General features: G+C 33.3%; 1 protein-coding gene across 1 annotated transcript in view; it reads right to left on the bottom strand.

Annotated features, from left to right (window-relative positions):
- The window catches only part of LOC105695885 (glutamate receptor ionotropic, kainate 5), a 29,144-nt gene extending 14,097 nt beyond the window's left edge, over window positions 1-15,047 (bottom strand). Inside the window, exons 1-11 of the mRNA XM_012417892.2 lie at window positions 14,972-15,047; window positions 14,726-14,889; window positions 9,985-10,296; window positions 9,557-9,681; window positions 9,030-9,197; window positions 7,984-8,219; window positions 7,621-7,832; window positions 7,388-7,552; window positions 7,198-7,313; window positions 6,896-7,101; window positions 2,522-2,634 (exon numbers count right to left, since the gene is read on the bottom strand). Coding sequence (XP_012273315.2) covers window positions 2,546-2,634; window positions 6,896-7,101; window positions 7,198-7,313; window positions 7,388-7,552; window positions 7,621-7,832; window positions 7,984-8,219; window positions 9,030-9,197; window positions 9,557-9,681; window positions 9,985-10,296; window positions 14,726-14,889; window positions 14,972-15,023 — 1,845 coding nt within the window. The 5' untranslated portion in view covers window positions 15,024-15,047 and the 3' untranslated portion in view covers window positions 2,522-2,545. The remainder of the gene's footprint in view (window positions 1-2,521; window positions 2,635-6,895; window positions 7,102-7,197; window positions 7,314-7,387; window positions 7,553-7,620; window positions 7,833-7,983; window positions 8,220-9,029; window positions 9,198-9,556; window positions 9,682-9,984; window positions 10,297-14,725; window positions 14,890-14,971) is intronic.
- Window positions 15,048-19,527: the final 4,480 nt, after the last annotated feature.

Raw genomic sequence — 19,527 nt, 5'->3', positions numbered from 1 at the left:
AGGGGAGTAACATAATGTAAGATGAGAGTAACAAAGTTACGCTACATTTATATAGATATGATAGTCACAAATGTTATGTAATCTGTTAGCTCCAAGTTGTCCACATAACTGTTAAGTTACTGCATTGTAACAAATGTCATGTAACTATGTTACGTAACTGTTAGGTTATTACATTGTAACAAACGTTATGTTACTTGTTAATTTTAAGTTATGTAACTGTCAGGTTAGGTATTCAGTGGGTAAGGGGCACTGAACCTCTTTAATGTTTTGTAGAGACTAAGATCTGCGCGTAGAAGAAAAAAACATTTCCTGAATCGGTGCCTTTCAGGATTTCGCGATAAAAGAGTCCTAACAAGATACGTTACATCACGAAACATTAACAGCTCATCAGTTCTGACCAATCAGAAAAGAGTAAAGAGAGAAAGAGAGTGGCACTTACATGTTTTTGTCTCTTTCTATTACGCGAAAAGAGTGACATCAGATGCGCAGTCCATACTATATGTCTATGTTCCAGAACGTGTAGTATTTGTTAAAGTAAAATGCAATACTCGGTGTTTCCATTAGGTATATTTTAATAGGTCTGGCGAGATTAAAAATAGACCTAAAAGAAGTCAAGTGGAATCCAGATATTCTGCTACGGAGCGGTTCATATTAAAACTCTACCAAGTTAAAGTCCCTAAAAGTGCCAGTACATTTCTCAGTATTGTGTGGTTTAAGGTGAAGTGAAACACGTTGAGGAACTTGATCGACGTTGATAAAGAAGATTTTTATAAATGTCTACGTTGCCGACGTTCGTTTTTATGTTGATAGCTGTATTAAATTATATTGGGTATTGTACCATGTGACATACTCCACCTATCGTTTTCGTACAATAATTATAAAGAAATCGAAATAAAACTCCAGAAATCCTCTGGATTCGTGCTTTCTGAAGCCCTAATTGACTGCAGAGGAACTCCCTGCGTCATCTGTGACTTCCAGGTCAATTAAGTCTTCACTCCGAGACCTCGTATTACTATCGTTTTGGCATACAAGCACATACAACACTTTTTTTGCCTTTATCCCGTTCAAATGCGAGTTTATCGATTACCAGAGTGTTCTAAGTTGTCGTAAAATTGTCCTGACCCTTTCGTTTCTCATATCAGAGCCTTCGTTAATTGTATATTCATCGAAATATGAGGGCTCTACGCCATTTTGGTTCTGGTCTGGGATAAGTTGAAAATTTTTTTCCAGAAATCCAAATTTTGAATGTGTCAGGACAATTCTTAGATGATTAGGAGTGACGTGTCAATGTTTCGGACAGTTTGGTCTAATAACCTTAAAAAAAAGTGTTTTATTCGAATCGACTGATTTGAAGGGGGTTTCACTTCACCTTAAAGGGGGTGAAACCACCATTCAAAGCAAGGCATGTCAAGGGGAGATTTGGCAGTTTCACCCACAAGAATATAATATTTTTTAACCTATCCACCTGAAAAAGCTTTCTCATAACGAAACACGAAAAATATAATTTTCTCAATTGAAAAAAAAAATTAAGGGGTGAGGCACCCCTAAGTATGATTACGTTTATGCAAAAACTGGTCAAATTCAAGCCTAAAAATCTGAAAAAATATATGTTTCGTACGAACACGAAGGAAATACGGCGTGCCTTTGGATTTTTCCAACCAAAAATATTGGCTGGGGTAACTACCCCCGAACCCTGTTTATCTTGCGTGTATAATAATTTGTATATAATAATTTTTTTTAATGCCTTTTTTGTACCTTTTAAGTAATAAATAATAAGAGTAATACTTACCTGATCAATTTTTATTTTGAACTTGGGTCATTAATTACGTGGATTTTGAAAAATTTCTTTCGTTTTTATCTGTACTAGCCACATATAATGCTATACGAATACGAAATTCCTTGACAAATTGTATGTATTAATATAAAAAAATATATACAATGTACAGTTCCACTTTAAGTTTGAACGTTATTATATATTCTTTTATTGTCTCGAAATGTACCAATATAATAGATCCGAATTAAAAGAAGATAGACAAGTTTCAAGGCCCAGTCTCATGACATCCTGACCTTCCGTCTTCCTCACTTCTGAACTAGCAATGCCTTGAAAACCCGGCTTGAGAGCATACAGGCTTTGTATGTGTCATCTCATGAGTGAGGGTTTTTCTCTAGTGTAGGTTCGTACGTGAAGGAGACGACGACGACATCGGTGATAAAATGTATTAATCTGACATGACTGGAAATTTCAAATCAACATAACTCCTGAACGGACTTATGGGTTACAACGATTTTCATCTTTAATGAAAGAGAGGAAATGAACAATGAAACCCATGTATGCCAAGAATTCTGTAAAGTTTCATGACGAAAATACTAGGTGTTTAAAGAAAAATTAAATGCCCGATTAAACGATGTTTAGAGTAAAAGAGAGTAGCGCTAAGACGACGTCCATGTACAATCGATGCCAATAAACTTGTCTGAGACGCTACCACGTCTCTTGGTGATATCAACAGAAAATTATATTCACCCATTCAACATTGCCATCAGCCACTTAATACTCCAAATACCCTGCGATCCTCCATGGGCCTAAATGTGTTAGATAGCACATTGTATTTCTGTCCGCTGTTTCATTCTTGGTAACTGTAAGACAGTAAAATAATTTAAGTAATGCATAAGGTATGCTGATTTATATCCCACTGAACACTGTTATATAACTGTTGGGTAAATGTTACGTTTTTGAAACTAACATGTTATGTAGCATAAAAGTAACATGCAAATTAGATATTAGTTCTTATTTCCCACTCGGTACGGTAACATGTTATGTAACATATCATATTAATGTTTCATACATTTAAGTTAAAAAAATGGAGCAATTTTATCAAAAAATATATAATTTTTTATTATTTCGTGGCACTTGGCAATAGTTAGGTATTATATAATAAATCAGACTGTAAATGAAATTATGTGAATGATAAACTATTTAATTGTACTTAAAGACAATTAGGATTTCATTCGGCTAGCAAACAATGACTGATAATGTATATGCGTGTATGAGTTAAAGTCACATTTTTCATACGAGTAGTAAACAAAATATGACATATACTAATCTTATGACATTTGACGATGAATTATGACAATGACGATGATGATGATGTAATAAAATAAATGACAGCCCCAATGTAATTCTGTTTTGTTACAAATATGTGCTGCATATACACAGTAATATCAGGACAGTAACATAATGTAAGATGAGAGTAACAAAGTTATGCTACGTTTATATAGATATGATAGTAACAAATGTTATGTAACCTGTTAGTTCCATGTTCCATAACCGTTAAGTTACTGCATTGTAACAAATGTCATGTAACTGGTTAGCTCTAAGTTACGTAACTGTTTGGTTATTACATTGTAACAAACGTTATGTTATTTGTTAGTTTTAAGTAACGTAACTGTTAGGTTTGGTGTTCAGTGGGATAGTGGATACACAAATATCTTTATAAACTGGATCATTTTATTAAAATTTGTTAAAAGCATTATGAATGATGTCAACAGTAAATTACATATTTGCTAAAACAATTTTGTTAATGATGAGTAATATTTACATTGACGAGTCAATGATGATCGATTATTCATTTCTGATTTAGGATTAAATATTTAGTTTGTACCGTATGGACTTTTATCATAATTATTACCTGATTCCTTTGTTAATACAATGTACTAAGAACTCAGATATATTTAATTTCGTAAATGAAGGATTTCTTTCCTCTGACCTTACTTACGTTATTATGAATCACCGATGATGGTGAAGATTACATAAATTATATCGGATGATATTATCCATAAGACATCAAGCATCTTTTTGTCGTTCATCACTTAGATTTCTCTGTAACAAAATAAGGTTTTACAAAGCTTTGTAACATAATGAAAGAAAACGTTCATGATTAATAAAAATATGCATAAACTCTGAGAACTTACCTAAATTCGTTGACGACCAATTGCGTGTTAAGTCGGCTTCATCTCGTGGTCTGGACGATAATTATAAATTAATTTATATTTTGAAACTTCAAAATATGCACAACACTCGACACTGTAACCTCATACTCCTAACCTCAACACACTTGGCCCGTATGTGACTAGAGTTCTAAATCCAGTAAGTTACGTCAGAAACGAAGAGAAATTCCCGGTAACTTATCGGTAATTTCGCCAAAGCCTTTTTTATCGAGAAATTATGAGAATTTGAATTTTTCAACAGAGCGAACGAGAGGTTTCAATTAGCTATAGAGAAACATCGTAGAGGGGAATTTCCGTTGTACGTTCTTCGTAGCCAATCAAAACCTCCCATTCGCTTTGTCGCAGAATAAAATATCAGTTTCTTTGAAACAAATGGCATGGCATTTTCCGTGAAGTTGTACATACGTGAATATTTTTGGCTGGAGCTAAATACGACCCTATAATCAATATTTTCTAATAGTAATTATTACTCTTTAGGTTGAACTTTGAAGTTGGTTGGAAAAAAAAAAGTTATTTAAACGAAGAAACCTAAAGTATAAATTACAAATTTAATGTTTTCTTAAATTCTTAATGTTCCCGGTAACTTACGGTATGTTTCACAGTTACCTTCTCCAATTTAATGTTACCGAGAATTTTCGAACTCTATATGTGACAGCTGTTCCGCTATACAGAGAAAAGGAAGAAGGTGGCGCCGCCTAGCGAGGAAAATTGGAGACGTACATGCGAAAAACGGCGATACCAAAAAAACTGAAATCTCGGCGTACTTGGTGACATTGATGTCTTTGAATATCTCCGGGAATAAAAATGTAAATCGCTTGAATTAAAGGTGAATGTAATTCTTAGAATATCCTTATTAAGAAACACTCTTGATACATAAGTGTTGAAGAATTTGTTAATTAGATATTGCGGTTTAATAGCCGAGGGCGGAGAATCGCCTTGTAGGCTGCCTACACCAACCGCCCACTGAACACCAAACCTAACAGTTACGTAATTTAAAACTAACAAATAACATAACGTTTGTTATAATGTAATAACCTAACAGGTACGTAACATAGAGCTAACTAGTTACATGACATTTGTTACAATGCAGTAACTTAACGGTCATCTAACATGGAGCTAACAGGTTACATAACATTTGTTACTATCATATCTATATAAATGTAGCATAACCTTGTTACTCTCAATCTTACATTATGTTCCTGTCCCGATATTACTGTGTATATGGAGCACATATTTGGAACAAAACGGAACTACATTGGTGCTATTATTTATTTTATTACATCATCGTCATCGTCATTGTCATAATTCATCGTCAAATGTCATAAGATTAATATATGTCATGTTTTGTTTACTACTCGTATGAAAAAATGTGACTTTAATTCATACGCGCATATACATTATTAGTCATTGTTTGCTAGTCGAATGAAATCCTAATTGTCTTTAAGTAAAATCAGATAGTTTATCATTACATAATTTCATTGAAAGTCTGATTTGTCATTTAATATCTAACTATTGTAAAGTACCAAGAAATAATTAAAAATAAAAAATTATATAATTTTGGATAAAATTGCGTGATCTTTTTTATTAAATGGATGAAAAATTAATATTATTTTAAGGTAACTGAAATTATAACATTAATGTAACATTGATATAACATGTTATATAACATGTTACATTACTTAGTGAGAAATAATAACTAACATCTAACTTCCATGTTACTTTTGCTACTTTTCCATGCTACATAACATGTTAGTTTCGAAAACGTAACATTTACCCAACAGTTATATAACAGTGTTCACTGGGCGTATGGACTGCGAATTGGTAGGGGTAAAGAGACTTCGGTCGAGCTCGCCCGTACGACAAATTTCCTTTCCAGTATTTGGCAACGAGACACGACCGAGTCTCATGATGTATATATGTCATACGTATCCGGCAAATTAATGTTCATTTCCTTAATATACGCGCAGCTTACACATATTAAATGTCTTTTGGATGTGTAATCCTTCACATACAAATACCTCTTAAATAGGGATACGTGCACTAAACGTATTTAATTGGTGAAAATGTGGATGCTCTAATAACGTGTATAATACGTATACCAAACATGTGAGTCAAATTATGTATATTTTACGTCGATGACTGGTTAATTTTCCTTTCGTTAACATGCATTCAACATACATATATTGGATGTCTTCCATGTGTAATACTGCAGATACAAGTGCCTGGTAAATAGAGATATATTATATGTTTACTGAACGTATTTAATCGGTGAAAATGTGCATGCTCAAGTGACGTGTAAAATAAGTATACCGAACATGAGGGTAAACTGTTGTCTATTTGCATACATAAAATGTATGTATATTATAGGGCTGTGGAAGGTAAATTTTCCATCCCTCAATATACACACAACATACAGAACATATTTCCAGGTTAGCGTATAGCGAATGACGTGGAAAAATCTGAAAAAATTACAAGCTCTACAAAACGGAACGTATTTTCATTATGTCAAACATGGATCTATGATAAGTTCTTTGAATTGAGAAATAAATATTTATTAAACTGAAGTACCGAACTTTGGCGTTGAATATTTAATGCCATTAGCGCATGATTTTTAAAGTATTTGATGCAAAACTCTACCGAGTTTCTTGATAATACAACATTAACCATCTAAAGTCTACACAATACCATTGATATTCCTTGAACATATAATGTTGCATAAACTTCCTTATGATAGATTCAAACACTCCGTAGATATGAATATATTCTATACACGTATATTATATATTATGTTCATCCGGGTAGGATATTTCTTAGGTCACACTCAAAACTAGCATTGTTAATTATTAATATTAATTCATAGTTGTTAATATGGACTTTATGCAATTTTTACCCTTTTGACGTTCAATTTGACTCTCGGCAAACATAATTGCCAATGCCAATATTGTTCCTATGAGCAAAAATATTATTGCTGGACTGAACTCTTCCAAAGGTACCGGGACAGGGGTGGAACTATGACTTTCCGGACATTCTGGTTTTCTGTGGTACCAATGTCTCCTTAAACGATTTGACATTCCGCGTTCGACTATTTGTCTCATTCTACCAACATGTGCAATTCAATTAATTAAAAAAATATATATGATAAAGCATAGGAATAATTGAGTAATTAAGATAAAAAGATCGATGTACACGAACCCGTATGTAACCATTTTCTTAAATGGCGAATGCTTGCTGGTAAGGGTCGCAGTATGTTGAATCGGAAATAATGGGATTTCTGACAATTCGCATATTTCTTGTTCCGAAAAAGTGGCCTTCAAAGAACGAAAACAAATTACTAACATTTCCACAGGATATTTCCGTTGAAATATTTTTTCAATATATTTACCTCTATAATTTTATAAGCCGATGCTGTATCGGCATGAAACGCAAAACCGCCCTCTTGAACTTTGCGAAGTCCCTCATTTATCGTGTAAAAGGCATTATTCTTCCTCTTCTTATTTGCTTCTATTTTTTTGTGATAAATTTCTAAAGCTACCGGATCAGTTGTTGTCTAGAAAAAATTGTACGCTTAAAACCTGATCGGAAAGTTGATTGAAATTAATTCATAGTTTAACCTACTCGAAAGAAATCATAGTTGTAGCCGATGTCCTCGACACCAAGTTGGAGACTACTATCAGAAAGATCCTGCAGAGTAACAATGAAACGTGGCGCTTCAGCAAGAAGCGAACCAACCACGCTTGCGGAATAAAATTGGAAAAGCAAAAGACCCCAAAGGAAGAGGAAGATAAAAACGATACGGCCGGAATAAAATCGAGGACCGTCACTCAGACCTGTTTAAAGAGATGCATGAGCACCAAAAATATTCGATTAGGTAAAGAGTAAAGTCAACTAATTAAATAGTACTACCTTGTTGCGTTATGCATGAGCATCGACAATATTCGATTAGGTAAAAAGTAAAGTGAACCAATTAAATAGTAATACCTTGTTGCGTTATCGCAGCAGTCGTAATGAGCCACGACTCGGACGCTGGGTGAGAATCCAAAGTGCATTCCAATTTTCTTTCTGTTAAGTGCAGTTCCAGACGAACTGTTAATAATAAAAATAGCCAATAAATAAGTCCGACTCCTAAAATGAACCACCATACTTCTGATTTAAAGGGTTTTAGAAACCCGACACCATCTTCACTCCTTTGGGGATGTCGGAAAAAGAAGGAACCGCTGAATCGTAAGAATATAAAAGTATTAATTACTGCTTGTAACATTACTTCTACTTATACATTCATTAGTATCATTCTGTTTACAGCGGAAGTAAGCGGTACTTAAGGTGAAGTGAAACACGCCGAGGAACTTGGTCGACGTCGATAAAAAAGATTTTTCTAAATGCCTACGTTGCCGACGTTCGATTTTATATCGACAGCTGTGTCGAATTATATTAGGTATTGTACCAAATGGCATACTCCACCTTTCGTTTTCGTACAGTAATTATAAAGAAATCGAAGTAAAACTCCAGAAATCCTCTGGATTCATGCTTTCTGGGGCCCTAATTGACTGCAGAGGGACCCCCTGCGCCATCTGTGATTTCCAGATCAATTAAATCTTCACTCCGAGACCTCATATTACCATCGTTTTGGCATAGAAGCGCATACAACACTTTTTTTGCCTTTATCCCGTTCAAATGCGAGTTTATCGATTACCAGAGTGTTCTAAGTTGTCGTAAAATTGTCCTGACCCTTTCGATTCTCATATCAGAGCCTTCGATAATAGTATATCGATCAAAATATGAGAGCTCGACGCCATTTTGGTTCTGGTCTGGGCTGAGTTAAAAAATTTTGTTGAAAAATCCAAATATCAATGTGTCAGGACAATTCTTAGATGATCATGAGTCATGTATCAAAGTTTCGGACGGTTTGGTCCAATACCCTTTAAAAAAAGTGTTGTATTCAAATCGACTGATTTGAAGGGTGTTTCACCTCACCTTAATTATGTTTTGAGCCCCTTAGCCATTATTCAAATTTTAATAAATCTCACCGAGCTACCCAAGCCTGAACAGTGTACTCTGCGACGTCTATCCTTTCTATCTTGAACATGAATGGAGTTGCTCCTACATCGACAATACCATCTACCATATCTTTAAGAATGCCATTAAAAGTCCCGTTCACCTTGTACCCCCACGTCGATGCTCTCATCAAGTTCATGCTTTCAAGAAATGAAAAACCATTTATGCGCAACCTCCTCATTTGAAACGCTTTTAAGACAAGTTACACTTTTATTATTTCTTAAAACGAATCACAATTTCATAAAGAGCATCAAATATTTACCAACATGAGTATCACTAACAGGTACTACAAAGGACCAGAAGGCATTTGCAATGTTTATCCTATAAGATCATTAATTAAAAAAGTGTGAATACTGAATTTTGTTTGGGCTCGCATGGATCATTAACTTAAATTGCCGCCATATTGGTACCTTCGTCATCTGAGAGCAGAAGGGTAAATATTTGACACAATTTTGGATAAATAAATTAGAATAAGTATATGAAAGGCATGGATATGTACGTGAAGTTGTAGTAGTCCCTCAGCTGCAAGATCAGGTTGAAGTGGAAACGATGCATAGTATCCAAATGAGGATTGGTAGGTATAGTGAGGTACGTCATTAAATCTGGTACAGGAGGGTACGCCAACTAGAATCAGAAAATTATGAATCAATTAAACCATTAATCATGTCATAACTGAACGCAAAAACTGAGTCTTAAAATGTACTTCTCACTGTTTGACACGTTATTTTTTCATAAAGTTTCCTCTATATGTCAGCAACGCCATTAATAATTTAATTTAACAAATTCGCTGCGATTACAAATTAATAAATAAGTACACATAACATCATTTACAAAGAGCAGTTGGGAAACTTCGATGATGAAAAGTGCATTCTAATTATATGAATCATATTATGATACTTTTCGTGAATTTTGCTTGAAAGGACCTACCGCAATTGAAAAGTTTATATACATTCCATGTAAGTTACCACGTCGCTTATATTTGTATTGAGTTAGTTCAACGGTTAAACCGCGAGAGGGACTCCAATAACCCATTTTTGTAACATTTAGTTGGCCACCGTGTCTATAACTCGGATTGTAGACATCATGGAGAATGTATGAATTATAATTTCGAGTTGCCACCGTCAGTTCTGTTGCAATGGTCAATGGGAGTTTCTCCAGACATTGTACCGGAGGTGTTGAATCATTAGTGACGAAGAGCCAAAAGTAGGATTCATTGTAAGGCAGCTTCGCTTCTGAAAACTGTAAAATTAATCTGATATGAATTAAATTTCTTTCTATAATAATCATTCGTGTAGTCTAAATTCCATGACGTTTTTAAGGTGAAGAGGAACTCGATCAACGTCGATAAAGAAGATTTTTCTAAATGCCTACGTTGCCGACGTTCGTTTTTATATTGACAGCTGGGTCGAATTATATTGTGTATTGTACCAAATGGCATATTCCACCTGTCGTTTTCGTACAATAATTATAAAGAAATCGAAGTAAAACTCCAGAAATCCTCTGGATTCATGCCTTCTGGGGCCCTAATTGACTGCAGAGGGACCCCCTGCGCCATCTGTGATTTCCAGATCAATTAAATTTTCACTCCGAGACCTCGTATTCCCATCGTTTTAGCAAAGAAGCGCATACAACACTTTTTTTGCCTTTATCCCGTTCAAATGCGAGTTTATCGATTACCAGAGTGTTCTAAATTGTCGTAAAATTGTCCTGACCCTTTCGATTCTCATATCAGAGCCTTCGATAATTGTATATTGATCGAAATATCAGAGCTCGACGCCATTTTGGTTCTTGTCTGGACTGAGTTAAAAAATTCTTTTGAAAAATCCAAATTTTCAATGTGTCAGGACAATTCTTAGATGATCAGGAGTGACGTGTCAAAGTTTCGGACAGTTTGGTCTAATACCCTTAAAAAAAAGTGTTGTATTCGAATCGACTGATTTGAAGGATATTTCACTTCACCTTAACCAGCCAGCTGAGCTAACCCTTTTTCAAAGTGTGCACCTAAAAGTGTCGCGAAAAATGAAACAATGACGAGTGTACTCGTCAAGTACAGAGTAAGTGTTGCTGTTGAAATATTGAATTAAAAATACATTTTTTTTGTAAAACTAATAATTTTATTCCTAATATGCATTTGTTTACTTAGCATAAACATATATACTTTGCATAAAAAAAGAAAAAACAAGAAAAATTGTTACAAAATCTCGAAATTCAATTTTCTGTTGGGGAGTGATATTGACGAAAGCAAGGTACAATACATAGCGGTACTTTGCAAGTCGAACACCAATATCTACATTCTTTTCAAATCTTATTTTTGAAACAACATAAGCATCTTCGTGTGGGATACTTTTTGATGATATGTTTGGTATATAATCGAGAAAATTTTCCCGATTCACGTGTAGCGTCAATTTTAGTTGTTCGAGTTCGTGTTGATGTTACAGTCTGAATAAGATATGATGCAATTGTGGCTTCAATTTACTTCATTAAGAAGTTTATACGTGTTAATTTTCCATGGTTTTTTTTTAATGTGCACTGACTGTTTGACTAGACATGTCGTATGATAGTGCGAAACAAGAAAAACCCGTCGACCCAATGTGAGTTATCTAACTCAGAACTCTGCTTGCAAGGATACATTTTTTTATTATGCACATAGATCTGTCAACGTGGTGCTACATTTCCTAGTTTCGTATGCATTAAAACGGACGTCAAGCGCCAATAATAAACCACAATAGGATAGAGCAAGTTATATGGTCTAACGAGACGTTTGTATAATGAGGACTAAGCAGGATCATATTTTTTATTGACTGGCGAGCCAATACTAGCCTAGGCTAAAACAAAACATGAATCCCAGGTGGGTTTACTTAGAAAGGAGAAACAACTACTTTGTTCACCCTGCACAAAGCTTTTTCATAATAAATATTTATACATTTTATTCGTTCGTTTTATTGCTTCTTGGCCTCTAAATGTATTGAACATTTTGAAATTTACGAATACAATTTAGTTTTCACTAAAATTATAATTTAAATAGCCTAGGCTAAAACAAAACATGAATCCCAGGTGGGTTCAATTACAAAAGGAGAAACAACTACTTTTTTCACCTTGCACAACGTTTTTTCATAATAAATATTTATATATTTTATTCGTTCGTTTTATTTCTTCTTGGCCTCTAAATATTTTTAACATTTTGAAATTTTCGAATACAATTTAGTTTTCACTAAAATTATAATTTAACTAGCCTAGGCTAAAACAAAACATGAATCCCAGGTGGGTTCAATTAGAAAGGAGAAACAACTACTTTTTTCACCCTGCACAACGTTTTTTCATAACAAATATTTATATATTTTATTCGTTCGTTTTATTTCTTCTTGGCCTCCAAATATTTTTAACATTTTGAAATTTTCGACTACAATTTAGTTTTCACTAAAATTATAATTTAAATAGCCAATAATCACTCATTTTCACGCAGACAAGTATACTCGTCAATTTCAGCTAACTGGTTAAACGTAAGTAAGAGCATCATTGTTCTGCCTCCTAATTTGTTTTTGTTTTCAAATGATCACATTGCGGAGACAGTTTATAAGCGATGGCGCTTCAGAGTGGTCATATATCAGACCTCTTATGACCATCGCATAATGCATGTCCATCTTAATTGTGATCTGGATTGAGTAGTTCCGTAGTATGAGAGCTGTCTTGGAGTACAATCCGTGGTAATTAGCGAGTAGAGAACATACCCAATGAACACTGTTATATAACTGTTGGGTAAATGTTACGTTTTCGAAACTAACACGTTATGTAGTATAAAAGTAACATGGAAGTTAGATGTTAGTTATTATTTCCCACTCGGTAAGGTAACATGTTATGTAACATGTTATATTAATGTTATAANAAAACACCCCTCAAATCAGTCGTTTCGAATAAGATACTTTTTTTAAGGGTATTGGACCAAACTGTTCGAAACTTTGACACATCACTCCTGATCATCTAAGAATTGTCCTGACACATTCAAAATTTTGATTTTTCAACCAAATTTTATAACTCAGCCCAGACCAGAACCAAAATGGCGTCGAGCTCTCATATTTCGATCGATATACAATTATCGAAGGCTCTGATATGAGAATCGAAAGGGTAAAAGATGACGCAATTTTATCTAAAATTAATAATTTTTTATTTTTAATTATTTTTTGGTACTTGACAATAGTTAGATATTAAACGACAAATCAGACTTTCAATGGAATTATGTAACGATAAACTATCTGATTTTACTTAAAGACAATTAGGATGTCACTCGACTAGCAAACAATGACTCATAATGTATATGCGCGTATGAATTAAAGTCACATTTTTTCATACGAGTAGTAAACAAAATATGACATATATTAATCTTATGACAAATGACAATGAATTTAGACAATGACGATGACGATGATGTAATAAAATAAAGGACAGTTTGCACCAACGTAGTTCTGTTTTGTTACAAATATGTGCTGCATATACACAGTAATATCAGGACAGGAACATAATGTAAGATGAGAGTAACAAAGTTATGCTACATTTATATAGATATGATAGTAACAAATGTTATGTAATCTGTTAGCTCCATGTTACAAAACCGTTAAGTTACTGCATTGTAACAAATGTTATGTAATCTGTTAGCTCCATGTTACAAAACCGTTAAGTTACTGCATTGTAACAAATGTCATGTAACTGGTTAGCTCTATGTTACGTAACTGTTAGGTTATTACATTGTAACAAACGTTATGTTATTTGTTATTAAGAAACTCGGTAGAGTTTCGAGAGGGTAGAAGAAATAATATATCAATAAATAGCCTCAAAGGTATTGAGACTTTATTATTACGTCAATCTCACCAAATATGCAACATTACTAGCGTTCATATCATTGTCTGTCCGCTTCATTCAATGTACTGTAATAGCATAAAGCCTAAAATGCTCTCAGAAACCATAAATATTATTAAGCGGCTCGCCAAAAATGTTTAAAAAATATAAATTCTGTGTATTCATTCTGTAGCTAATAAAAGATCTGTGTATTTTTTCTTTAGCTAATAAAAGAACTGAAAGAAGAAAGATTATTCGTATTTGGTGCATTATAATTGATTTCAGTTGTTTCGTGACCGTATTAACATAATGTAACCGAGATTATAACAGAAAGTACTAGTGACGGGCACATATATATATTTGGCGAAGTTTTTTTACACCTGAAGAAGGTGTTTTTGATTCGATTTTAAATTACGTAACTGTTAGGTTTGGTGTTCAGTGAGTAATTCTCTTCAGCTCTAAGAGTGGGCGCCACGAATAAATTCTCTTAGCAAAAGTTTTAAGCGGGTTCAAAAATAGTTTACTATTTCTGTTTGAAAATATAGGTAGGTTATTCATTACGGTCGCCCCTAAAAGCGGTCAGAAGACTGTTATATTTTATAAATACCATTATTCTTCGAAATTGATGAGAAAATGTGTTTCAAACACGAATAATCTTCGTTTCTTATAGGATAGAATAATTCTTTTCATATTCAAGTCAGTCGCAAATATATCCGGTTAAAGTACTGGATTGTATATGCCACTTGAATCACTTCTTTAACATATTTTTAATGTCTTTCATTTATGAAAATTTAAGAACTAATAGAACGCTTATGTAAATGATTGACATTCAGTTTACCTGCTTAAGGACAATTTCACTTCGAGGACAATCCAGGTCAAGAACAACGCCAATCCTGTAGTAATTCACTGCAAGGATGCTCTTCATGGGGAGATCCTTGGAAATTGGAAGGTATGCAACTTTCGTATCGAGAGACATCAATGCTCGGGAAATGGTCAACCTATCTGGTTGCAATAATAGACTTCGTGATGGTAGTCATATAAAATTAAATTAAACATAAAATCTTACGAATATTTTACTACGTACCAACATACTTCCAGCAAGCAAAGACAACGATCTCGTGTATGTTTTTTTCCATGAAGAAGTCCCTAGTTAAATCGGCTATTACCATGTTACCAACAACACATTGAAGCGTTATCATTAATCCTACCAAAATCCTTAGCACCATATTGAATTCAAATACCTATACAAAAAATGTCATAATGTATTAATAACTAATTAACACTAGATCTACTGGCGGATTTTTTTGTTGTTTTTAGTAGGCCATCTGAAATCCATTCTTTAGAATAATATATTTTCTAGTTAATGCCATTGTTTTCAATGATATAACAATTACGCGTATCGAATAACTTTCATTAAAAAATAAGACAATCAATGCTGTACTAAATTGTGATTTAAAATTTCTTATCTACATTAGCATGTAATTTGGTCAAGTGAAATTTGTATACTTGAAGTTCCAGACAGCTTCATCTAATCTGGCTGAGGCATGAATTCATCAAGGACATTATCAAGGTTTATGCTAACGAAAATGTCGCAATAACTTCCTACAAGGCAATATCCAATAAAAAACCTGAGCTCCTTACAGTGGCATATTTCATCTGATCTTTATTACTTATTTTAAATGTAAAACTTAAGGTGAAGTGAAACACCCTTCCAATCAGTCGATTCGACTACAACACTTTTTTTTAAGGGTATTAGACCAAACTGTCGGAAACTTTGACACATCACTCCTGATCATCTAAGAATTGTCCTGACACATTCAAAATTTGGATTTTTTAACAACATTTTTTAACTCAGCCCAGACCAGAACCAAAATGGCGTCGAGCTTTCATATTTCGATCGATATACAATTATCGAAGGCTCTGATATGTGAATCGAAAGGGTCAGGACAATTTTACGACAATTTAGAACACTCTACTAATCGATAAACTCGCATTTGAACGGGGTAAAGGCAAAAAAAGTGTTGTATGCGCTTCTATGCTAAAATGATGGTAATGCGAGGTCTCGGAGTGAAAATTTAATTCAATTGGAAATCACAGATGGCGCAAGGGGTCCCTCTGCAGTCAATTAGGGCCCCAGAAAGCACGAATCCAGAGGATTTCTGGAGTTTTACTTTGATTTCTTTATAATTATTGTACGAAAACGACAGGTGGAGTACGCCATTTGGTACAATACACAATATAATTCAACCCAGCTGTCAATATAAAAATGAACGTCGGCAACGTAGGCATTTAGAAAAATCTTCTTTATCGACGTCGATCAAGTTCCTCGACGCGTTTCACTTCACCTTAACAGTTATCCTCTAGAATTACCACGGGGAAGATGGTGAGGTGTTAAAGAGATACACGAATAAACCTTCCGCTGCTGATGTGCAGTTTTCGCTGCGAACTATCTTTCTACTAAGTTATGCATCTCCAGCACTCGGCATGTATAAGACACTTGTTCGTTCACTGATGCATAATTTCGTGCAACCTGTCATAAATTATTTGCAATATTTCCTCCATCGATCCGGATTCCCAACAAGCACGGTTACCTTATTATTTTGACAAATTGTTTGGTATTACCCTGTAAAGGTATTGTTGCAAAATGTGTCATTTGGTATAACCAGCGTATATTAATACGATACTACATTCATATTTTTACAGTGTAAAAAGCTTTGGAGCGCAATGTGATTTCCTTATCCATGGCACATGTTAATGGTAAATGGAAAGTTCATGCATGGATATACAAACAGTTCCGATATGTACTTTTGTTAAGAAACTGCTTAGAAAGGATTACATATAGTTTTCACAGAGGCACAGAAATTTTATATGTAAAGTAAAATATTGAAACATTTTTAATTTATTTTTTATCAGCCCGAGGAAATATATGACCGAAAGGTATCGAAATTTTATAATTACTTTAATTACGCTAGTTTATTACAAATCATTATAAAAAAGTTTCACCTACAAAATACAACGTGTATCTGAAATTTGTCTCTTTTTAACCAGAACTAGTTAAATCATTATAATTTACATAAATCTGAATATATGCAGTAACTTATTGACGCGTTATTATTTATACTTTGAGAATGTACCAATTCACTATTTTAATTTAATTTCCGGGAAAAAGATAATACATTATTTTTATTCTGGAACTCTTAGAGTATACATTTAAATGATTTTATGGGATTACAATTTCAATAGGCGGCACATGAATTATTGTTCTCGCTAATATGATTATTAATATCTTGTGTGAGCATTATAATAATTGATATTAGGTGGTTATGTTATTAAAGACGGAAACTTACAACGTGATTTCACCTCGGTGGACCCTGGCCTTTTTTTTTGCCATTTCATCGTATCTTCATTTGAAATCGTTGATTTATAATTATGTATGAAGCTATTCTATTAACATATCTACCTGGTAATATTAATCGTCTATAGATTTCAATCAGAATACTATACAGAGTAATATAGCAATTTGCTATTAATATTTACAACCACTTCCATCGATCTTCCTGAATGTCTTTTACAATCTAATGAGTAGAAAAAAGTACTGTACATCTTAGGTGCACTTATTATTAGTACGTCGCGTGTTTTGCGAAAGAATCGATTAATACTTTTTTTAACAAGATCATTCCTTGATCGCCTTACTTGTCAACTAGTATTCTTTTTGTTCTTCATTAATTTTATTCCTATTCCTAAATTTATTAAATGCATTAATATAATTTTACAAAATTTAGTGACGTTCAAGAGAACTGATGGTTTAATGTAATTATTATATTCAATAGAATTATAATTAAAAATATCAAATTCTAGAACTTTGTTAACCAACTCTTGTTGACTACCTGTACTTTTATTCCTATTCCTAAATTTATTAAATGCATTAATATAATTTTACAAAATTTAGTGACGTTCAAGAGAACTGATGGTTTAATGTAATTATTATATTAAATAGAATTGTAGTTAAAGAAATCAAATTCTAGAACCTTGTTAACCAACTCTTGTTGACTACCTGTACAATTTTGACGTTATGATAGGTCTTTTTTCATTCAACTCGGTACAGAATTTGCACAATTCCGTAAAATATGTTTGACGACGTTCTTGTGTCATTATATTTCAGTATATAATTTATAAATAATTACAACGACAACCTGGCTGAGCACGTCTCACAGTTTTAAGTCATTAAACCCGGTTTTCAGTGTACATAAATTGGTAGTTCTTAGCTGTGATTACACTTGAAAAAAAAGTTTAATAGCCGGAGAGAATCAAAGTCTAATTGAAAGGATTGTGGTATTCACGTAATTGTGTATCTTCACACTCCAAATGAGAAAACATGGAAAAATTTAATAGTCGAGGAAAGAGTATTATTTTCATTTTCTATGACAAAAATGATGCTCAAATTATGACATAATATTCCTGTTGTTTCTAATTCACTTTATTAAACATTATTTATACATTTTGGAGTTTTATTCTAGCTTAGCTAAGCCTACATAATATCAACATAAAATAATACATAAAATACATAAGATCAACATAAAATTGTATGACATACGGCTACTAATTATGTCTTTATCTTTGTACTTGTTGTTATACACAATTTTAATTCATTAATATTTCAGGGAAAATATGAAATTTACGGAAACTTATCAAAGGCATCAAAATGACATCCAGTACTTCTAATCGCACACGCCATTTTCTTATGGATAGGCGATCACAGTAATTACGCAGTATTTACATATATTCTCTTAACCGTCACTTGCCTCGTCATGTAATTTATTGCAAACTGGTTCGTGTTAATTATCCCAAGAACCTAGGAGGATAAAAGGCGAGAATTTTGAATCATGCAAAATAATAAAATTAATAAAGATTATTGACGGATTATTTAACAGTTTATATCATAAAATTAAGGAAATACAGGAAAGCCAAAAAAATCCAGACGGAAAGGAATGCAGTCGTTTATTTCTTCAATTCATCAATCATAAATTTTCGTAAACCTTCCTTTCCTAATAGAGGAAGGGACTAGTTATATATTCGAGTAGTATTAATAAAAAATACTTTTATAGTATTAGTCTTTTATAATATAAAATTCGTTGAGAATCAAGGTAAATGATGTAACACAAAGAATACAACAATTGAGTTTATTTTTCCTATACACGAATAATTCTTTTTCCTAAGGTTACTGTTTATTATCTTAGCAAACATTAAATTTATGAATAAACTAAGAGACAATTTCCTCAAAGTAGACGAATCACCTATATCCGAAATAAAAATTCAAATACTTACCCTAAATTGTTAGTGGGATTTTCCTGGAATATAATTTTCTTTTAATTTTCATTATATATTCCAGATTGTAGTGAAGGTTTTTATCAAGATAATTCATACGTTACCTTCACTTTGCTTGATTGCCGCATTAAAACGTATACTAATTTATCAAATTTACTAGGTGATATTCGCACGAGCACCATGCATCATTTCATAGCTGATTTAGTGCCGAATCATTAACAAAAACTCGTTTCGGTGACGTCACAACCACCTTAAAGACAAGGTAATTTGCATGAACCTTGCGTGTGCGTAAATCATCCTTGGTCGTATATAAAA

Source organism: Orussus abietinus, unplaced genomic scaffold, assembly GCF_000612105.2.
Source record: "Orussus abietinus isolate OABI.00-Male unplaced genomic scaffold, Oabi_2.0 scaffold547, whole genome shotgun sequence".
In the NCBI taxonomy this organism is placed as follows: domain Eukaryota; kingdom Metazoa; phylum Arthropoda; class Insecta; order Hymenoptera; family Orussidae; genus Orussus; species Orussus abietinus.
The sequence above is the reverse complement of the archived record's forward strand: the minus strand, read 5'-3'. Positions and strand labels throughout refer to the sequence as shown.